General features: G+C 40.0%; 1 protein-coding gene across 1 annotated transcript; it reads right to left on the minus strand.

Moving 5' to 3' along the window:
* Nucleotides 1-324: 324 nt before the first annotated feature.
* LOC115730635 (1-acyl-sn-glycerol-3-phosphate acyltransferase 2) lies at nucleotides 325-7205 on the minus strand. Its single transcript, XM_030661250.2, has 11 exons — nucleotides 6833-7205; nucleotides 6249-6371; nucleotides 5135-5174; nucleotides 4944-5017; nucleotides 4596-4655; nucleotides 3687-3764; nucleotides 3382-3540; nucleotides 1902-2027; nucleotides 1122-1214; nucleotides 901-987; nucleotides 325-792 (listed from the first exon to the last, which is right to left on the minus strand). Exons 1-11 carry the CDS (start codon nucleotides 6911-6913, stop codon nucleotides 550-552), a joined length of 1164 nt encoding a protein of 387 aa, XP_030517110.2. The 5' UTR covers nucleotides 6914-7205; the 3' UTR covers nucleotides 325-549.
* Nucleotides 7206-7748: the final 543 nt, after the last annotated feature.

The raw sequence follows: 7748 nt of genomic DNA on the forward strand, positions 1-7748 counted from the left end.
TTCCGTTGTGTAAAGAAAGTTGGTTGATGTCAGAACAATCACATTCTTTGCGGATCGAAGTGCACATAAGTTGCCAGCGTTGGACCGTCCAAGTTGTCTCGTCTTTTGAATATCGAAATGATGAATTTCCAAGGGAACAGGGCAAAAGATGAAAGCTTTGAAGCTTAGGCCAGCTCATGACTCATGGATCTCAGATGTACAAGTTTTGTCTTTCCATTTGATTGCAGCTAGTAGGTTCCCTGAATCGCTTGTAAATATATTCGATATAGCTGTTCGCTGATAATCGCTTATGATATTTCTACATAATTTGCAGAAACTATAGACTAAACTAAATGGCAGTAAGCAGGTTTCCACTTTTGGCGAGAGTAAGCAAACAATAAATCGGCATCCATACAAGCGTGCATTATACAAAATGGAAGGACTATAGAGAGGGGGTAAAAGGTTGAATAACACAAACCCCAAAGAAACAAAAATTACACGTATCAGCAATTAAAAAAAGGGTTGTCGACGAAGCCTCCGACCTAATGAAAGTACTGGAGCATCTGTCCATTATTTCTCTTTCTTTTCTACTCTGTTTGAGGACTCTCCTCTGGTCTTTTGCTTCGATGGTGCAACCTTTGCAGGTGTGGATCGCTCGGACTGTGAGAATTTGATTAATATGTGCATGAGAACGGTAACAATTGCCAGACTGATTAAGGAAAATGCGATTCCCTTCCAGGATGATAAGAATGAGGTATGGCGAAGGAAGTGCCAAGCCCCAAAAGCAACCAAACATGTCCAAGAGATGACCACCTATGCCAAAAACAGAAATTGAGGGTTTATCCAAAAAAGAATGGAACGTCGAGTCAATAGTTTGGTCATGAACAAGAATATTGCTCGCTGTTAAATGAAAAAACTGACCAGAAGTGACTTTATTGGCCGGCCTGTATCCTGCAATTCACGGTCACTAAATGTGTCCTTGGCTACATGTTTGTCCAATAATGCATCCTACACTCAAAAGGGCAAATGGTAATTAAGACAAGCAAACTGATAAAGCATAGTTGCCTCTTTAGTCCAAGTCTAAAAAGTCGGATTACACATCAGGTTAACACTACTCGACCGATATACAAAGTTACTGTCACCTTAGCCACAAATATATCTCTGCACCACTGTGCAACTGCATCATCTGTTTCAGGCAATTCCTTCATCAAATGCCTCTCGAGACGCACATGGACCTGCAGGAAGGCGATGGTCGTTTGTATTAAGAAATATGTATTCATCACTGAAAGTCATCATATCCCATAGACCAGTATCCAACTAACTGCAGTGGTTGAACAATTTACACCGTAAAGGAAGTTTTCGCAGCCATAGAATATTCAGGAAATTTCACAAAAGATAGGCTACTTGCGTTCAGGTACCTTCAGTGAGATTCTGTTTATTAATATATGTAGATGTACCATGTGGAAATTACAACTAACATTCATTGTCTACCAACTCTAGAGCTGGACACCATAAGCTGACGGAGCAAGAAACAGTTGATCTGTACCGGGCTGATAAAGAAATAAGTGATTACAGCCACTTCCAAAAAGCCATTAGCATCATAACTACATACTTCTTAAACACATCCATCACTTCCGATTCCAATTCCAAACCTGATCCAAGTATCAAGATGGTACTGATATGACACTTGACATCCATGGGTTGGTCTTAGACAAGATGACGTTGATAGAACAAGCAAACATGCAGTGCATAATTGTCAGTAATTATAAAACTCAAGTCTAAATCAAATGCACTATTGGCAAATGAATGCCACAAAATTATTGCTGTTTAAACTTTTAGAGCTTTTGAGGAATGCCAATTCAGCATCCTTCATTTAAGCAGTGAGTACAGTAGCTCAGCTTCAACTGAAAGACTTGACTTACCACCGATGACTGCCCCTTGAAAAGTCTTAGAATTGTAGGTGCAGGCGAATTTTTAGGAATGGCCACTGTGACATCATAAATGGCTGGAACAAATGAACGCATGTGACTCACTGCAGAAACAAAACCCTGAAAGAAAGAAATAGTTTAGAAGATATTCCATTCTGAGTATAATTGATTATACCACTGTCATCAAAATATCCTACCACTCTAATAAAGCAGTGATCCTAATGAAACTAGAAAAAAAGACCAGAAAGAGTTTACCAACAACAAATTGACAAACTTCGATGAGGCACATTTGTTTGTGGGATGTATTTTATGATTACAGTGTACCTCAATGATTCAACAGATATAAGAGAACTTGGTAGATCAAACCCACTTATTATCCAGTAGTTAGCATCGAGATTTCAATCTTAACTCAAGTAGAGAACTCAAATAAAGCCTTTGCAGAATCTTTGGATATTTCTACACCTATCATATAATTTTGGTTGGGTAGTTATATCAAATGCTACTAATCTACTACTCTGCATACACAAATTTAGCACTACGTTTTTTGCAACCACACTTAAAATGCATGAGACAGTAATCAATGACCTTTAGCAGACCAGAATTGCAAATGAGAATGCTTAGAAGTCACTAGCACATACTGAACATCTTTATAAATGATGAGCCATATTGTGGGGAAGATGAATGGCAGTTTAGAAAGTACGAATGCCATCTTTGGAGGTATTTCCTCCTTTACCTAGCATAGTTCAAATAGGTGAAATAAGCGAGACCCCCAGTTGGCTTTCTTCAGCCGTCCATAAATACAAACACTAAAGAACAATAGTTTTTCAGCCAAAGGGAACACTATCCACCAACCTTAAGTATACATGAAGACAATCTTGCTATCACAAATCCCATCAATACCCCAAAAATTGAACAATGCAGGCTACCCATACTATGAAATGGGGCATTTCCACAAACTTTTTTTTCCTTGGTCATGTACTACACAATATAGATCTAAGAAAAAGGGCTTGCTCCAACAGCAAAGAAAGAGGAGAGATCTTTCAGGCTAATGCATACATAATAATGGAGCGTTTGATATGATCATTGTCTTATTGTGATGGTTCCCCATGTCATCAGCTTTCTGGATAGCAAAACCAATGTTTGGTGCATTGGCGATCACCGACGGTAACTAGTTTTTAACATATAGAATAAAACAGCATGAAATACAATCAGGTTTTATGTACATTTCTATGCTTCAAGTGACAATTGTTGCATCACAGGTCGCTCTAGGCAGAAACTGACATTCCCGCCACTGCCTATTAAAGAGACTTCTGCTTTCAGTCCATGGAAGATATTAACTGAGAAGTACATGAAAAATAAAAAGCCACCCCAGCCAATCCCATCCAAAAGCAGGAAAAGATAGAAGGATATGAGAAAGGCAAACAATTTCATCGATTTTCTCTAGCCAAAAAAGAGAGGAGGGGCTGAAAGTAACCTTGGTACGGGGAATCAAAGTGTTTCGAGGTACAGGAAGTCCTGTTGAATTTGCATACTCCTGAGCTGCCAAAAGCTTTGCCTGAGTAAAGCGAGTTCCTTCAACAAAAAGCGCCAACCAGAAGGGCAGGGGATAGTCCTTTAGCCTTAGCAGACCTGACTGCAGCAAACAAACCACAAAAACCAACAATCAACTAATGCACTCCACAAGTATAAATGCTTACATGGTCATCAGAAAAGCATTTTTATTTAACTAGATGGGTAACAAATTATAGAGAGCAAATAACATAAGGTTCCTTTTAGTACCTTTAAGGTGCTTTCATCCTTTGCCCAGCTCCTTTCCAGGAAAAGATACTCAGAAAACCACATTGACCAACCTAGTACCTGCAAGCATTGATAATCCCGATCCTGCTTTTGAGAAATCGGATAAACCCTATATCTATATATTTTTCTCTTTCTTCAATGGAAATGGAAGGTTAGTTCGGTGGCATTAGTAGGCAAAAGCCCTTAACTTCATTATGTATGCCCATTGCTCTTTCAAAAGAAAGTCCTTCCAACAAGAAAGTCAAAGTCACATCCCTACTCCTATGAGAAGAGCCTGATGCAGCGAAGCCAAATTCATTCAAGGCAAGTGGGGCTTACTTTTCCTGACATGGAGTCATCTCCTATTCAATTAATTATGCTAATGGGACTGAACTGCCTTTACTCTATATAGCTATAGACTGAGGTTAGTGAGTTGCATAAGGGCTTCCTTAACTCCTTAAGAAGGAGAAATAAGAAGACTCGCTTCCCTACTTGACTTGATTCATCCTCATTTGGGCAAGAGGGAGAATAAGGAGGAATCAAGCAACTGACATAAAATGTGTGTTTATGTCAGTCCTTTCCATCTTTCACCGCCATAGATCACATTGTCCAATTATATATAAAATCAAATGATGAAGGTGTGGTATGACAGAAGAGTAACGGCAACAGAAACAATCAGTTTGCAAGACACGTCCTATTCTCAGAAAAGTAAAGCCAACTCATCTCTTTCCTCAAGATTACAAGCCAGTTTGCTCCATAAAACACCAGACTTCATGAATTAAATTATATGCATGTGAGCAAGTTACAGCCGTGAACATGTTGGGCCTGCCACTAGAAGTGACGATTAAATTGTTAACCTTCCGCAGTAAGCAAAATATGTTAGCTCTGGTGCAAGCAATACTGGAAACATACCGGAAGAAACTTTGATGATTTCTTCATCACAGCTAATGTGCTGCCAAGGCAACCCGATCGCTGTATACAGATGAGTTTTTATAAATCAATATGGAAAAACGGCAGATCATTATGTAAGCTGACTTTAAATGGTAAATAAAAAGAAAAAAGCCATGGAAGTAATAAACCAGCAAAAAGGGAAAATAATGAAAAGAAAATGTGTATGTCAGAGACCTAATTCACTACAGGGCCAATGATATGTACCCAATTTCAATGATGATCTGACAAGCACGCACTGTGCAGATGCATGAATTCCTATGTAAACAAAGAGTAGATATGTCTCCAATAATTTTCATGACCGACACTCACCTGAGCCAAGACCCATCCAACCAGCCAATCTATATCACTTCTGTGATTTGATATGACAAGCGCATGTTCTTTGCCTGTAATAACCAAAGAAATAAAATTAGCCATTTATAGCTTTCGAAGCAAGGAAACTATCCAGTTTCTTCCAGATAAAAATAAAAATAGGATTAGCAATCCATTGGTCTCAATCATACCCATTAAGTGAAAGGTTTCACGATCGGTGAATATCTGGATCTACATAAAAAAATAAAGACTCACATAATCAGTACTATGGTACATATGAGACAAAACAGAGTAATGCATACTACCACAAAATCGTATGATCATTTTAACCAGACGATCTATTTCAAAGTCCTCAACTAGGCAGTGATGAACATGCAAAAGCATCTCGGAGAAAGAGAATAATGACAAAAGAATTACAAGACAAAAAGAGGACTGCTATTGAATTGCCACACAATTTGTCCAATAACACTTGTCAAGACAGCATTCAGAGGACAAGTAAGCAGGCAATAAGTTTCAGCTAAAGATATAGAATATATGCTTTACCATGCTTGGCACCTCCTGAAGAAACCTTTATTTATCAAAGCCAAAAGAAGAACTCAATAAAAAGATATGCTGGAGCATTTGGATTTCACAAACACAGCACGCAGAAAACCATGGCCGTACCTAAAGATGAGGATGACGGGAGAGAGCTAATTCTTGAACAGTTTCTTAGTAGGTGAAGAGTGAGAGAAGTTAAAACTTATTCTCAATATACTGCCAACCAAGAATGGCCAATCCGCATAAAGGCACAAATTCCAAGAAGCAAATATTACTTAAAACAGACACCAGTTGAGACCGACAAGAAGCAATAGTAGAAATGAACCAACAATTCTAGGAGGAAAAGGAGAAGTATATCTGTAATATTCAGGGTCATGTTCATGAAATAAGCCCATTTTATTGGATAATCTATCCTAAATATGCCTTCCGTAGTGAGATAGCAGTCCGAAAGTTGAGTATCGTAATCCTCCTCAGTCATTACAGATGATCCAAAGCCAGCAAACTTTGTACGCAGTAGTATAGAATAGAAAGTAAAAATATTAGAAAAGCTATGCAAGAACTTTTCTGCAACCCCCTTCACTCTTGACCGATGAGGGGATTCCAGTGGTCTCCCAAAATGACCTCAAAGGGGGAAGAACAATAAACTCTCGCAGCTGCTTTCTACTAATTTGCATTACCAGCGTTAGCATTTTTTCCACACCATCCTTACTGGTCAATAGGGAAAGATTCACCAAACAAGTTAACAGAGATTGATGAAAGTGCCAATACCTTAACTCCTGCCCACCAGTCCACTAGCCATATGAGCTCGAGCCACAACAGTTCGGCCACCACTCTGTTTATTCTTCTATACGTATTCTTGGACAGCGGCCTGACAAGAACAAAGCACACTGCCTGAAACAAAAACCACACAGGAGTTACATGCACTGCGAATAACTTCAAAAGGAAAGGAAAGAGGGGAACGTTTTCCCGGCCAAACAAGTGGAACGACAAATGCACAATAGCCAATCATTCGGCCAGCAATTTCACGGCAATCAAACAGACAGGCGATCAAATGAAGAAAGCGGCAACACTGAAACAACACAAACACAGCGGGTAGTGACAGACGAAAGAGCAAATCAAAAGCGGTCGCCAAGAAGCAGCTCATGTCCCAATCGATCTCCTTCAACACAGTAGGAACGAACAACTTCCCAACACGCAATCGCAGTCCGAACGAAAAAAGGAGGAAGCCTCGGACAAAGCACCGACGGGATTCAAGCAAGCTCAAAGGCCTCGCGAGACGAGCTCCGAGTGGGGCGAGGCAATCGAGCAAAGCTTGAATCTGGCGAGAACACCGAGGTGGAGAGTGAGGTCACCTGGACGAGATTGACAGCGAGGCCGGAGAAGAAGAAGAGGATGCTCAAGGGGACGACGACAGCTGCCGCTGCAACCGCCATGGCGCGAACACCTCCCCACACCGCACCTCCGTAGACGACGGATTCAGCGAGAGAGAGAGAGAGAGGATTAAGTGGGGATAATTTCAGAGAGAGAAAGAGGGTGGGTGGGGGGAGCGATCTGGTTCGGCAGGCGATACGATTTAGTGACGAGTGAGGAAGAAGGTGCGATTCGTCAGATCAACGACGGACGACCGAATCGAAGAAGAGGCGAGAAAGCCCAGAGAGTCCCCGGTCTTTAAACGCAACAGCGTTTCTGTTCTGCTCTGTCGAGGAGGCATCAGGAACGACGACGATGGAGAGCAATTCCTCAATTTATTATCAGTTCAGGCGTCGTAATAGAACTAGAAGATCGCAATTTCATTTCTCTCTTTTTCTTTAATCTTTCTGTCTGTCTTATAGCCAGGTGGATCCATTTTCCATTTTGCTGACCCCTAGAAATGAATTCCATTTCAATTATTTTTTAAAATTCCTAACAAAAGTATGAAATGCCGTCATTTTTTTAAATAAATGCTTAAATTAAATTTTATTTCAAATAATGACTTAAAGTACGTTCATTATTTTGAAAAATGACCTGATTAAAGATATTTTCATAACTTACTTTTTTAATTTTTTTTACTTTTGTCTTTTCATTTTTCTCAATTTCTTTTTCTTTGCTACGACCGGTGGGGTCGCCCGCAAGGGACCCGACTAGGGGCAACCTCGCCCAGCCCTCGTTGGTGACCAAACATTGCCTAAAACCGGCCATCGACAAAAAGGGAGGAAAAAAAAGGAAAATTTTGAAAAAATATAAATGAAAAAAATACCATTGACCAAGCCTTTCTTGAAACAATAAAGC

The sequence above is a fragment of the Rhodamnia argentea genome, chromosome 10 (assembly GCF_020921035.1).
Source record: "Rhodamnia argentea isolate NSW1041297 chromosome 10, ASM2092103v1, whole genome shotgun sequence".
Taxonomy (NCBI): domain Eukaryota; kingdom Viridiplantae; phylum Streptophyta; class Magnoliopsida; order Myrtales; family Myrtaceae; genus Rhodamnia; species Rhodamnia argentea.

Coding starts and splice junctions, on each gene's coding strand:
- LOC115730635 (XM_030661250.2), bottom strand. CDS start 6,913: ATGGCGGTTGCAGCGGCAGCTGTCGTCGTCCCCTTGAGCATCCTCTTC. Junction 6,372..6,832: donor TCGCTGTCAATCTCGTCCAG/GTGACCTCACTC, acceptor TTTTTGTTTCAG/GCAGTGTGCTTTGTTCTTGT. Junction 1,215..1,901: donor TCAAGGGGCAGTCATCGGTG/GTAAGTCAAGTC, acceptor GCCTTCCTGCAG/GTCCATGTGCGTCTCGAGAG.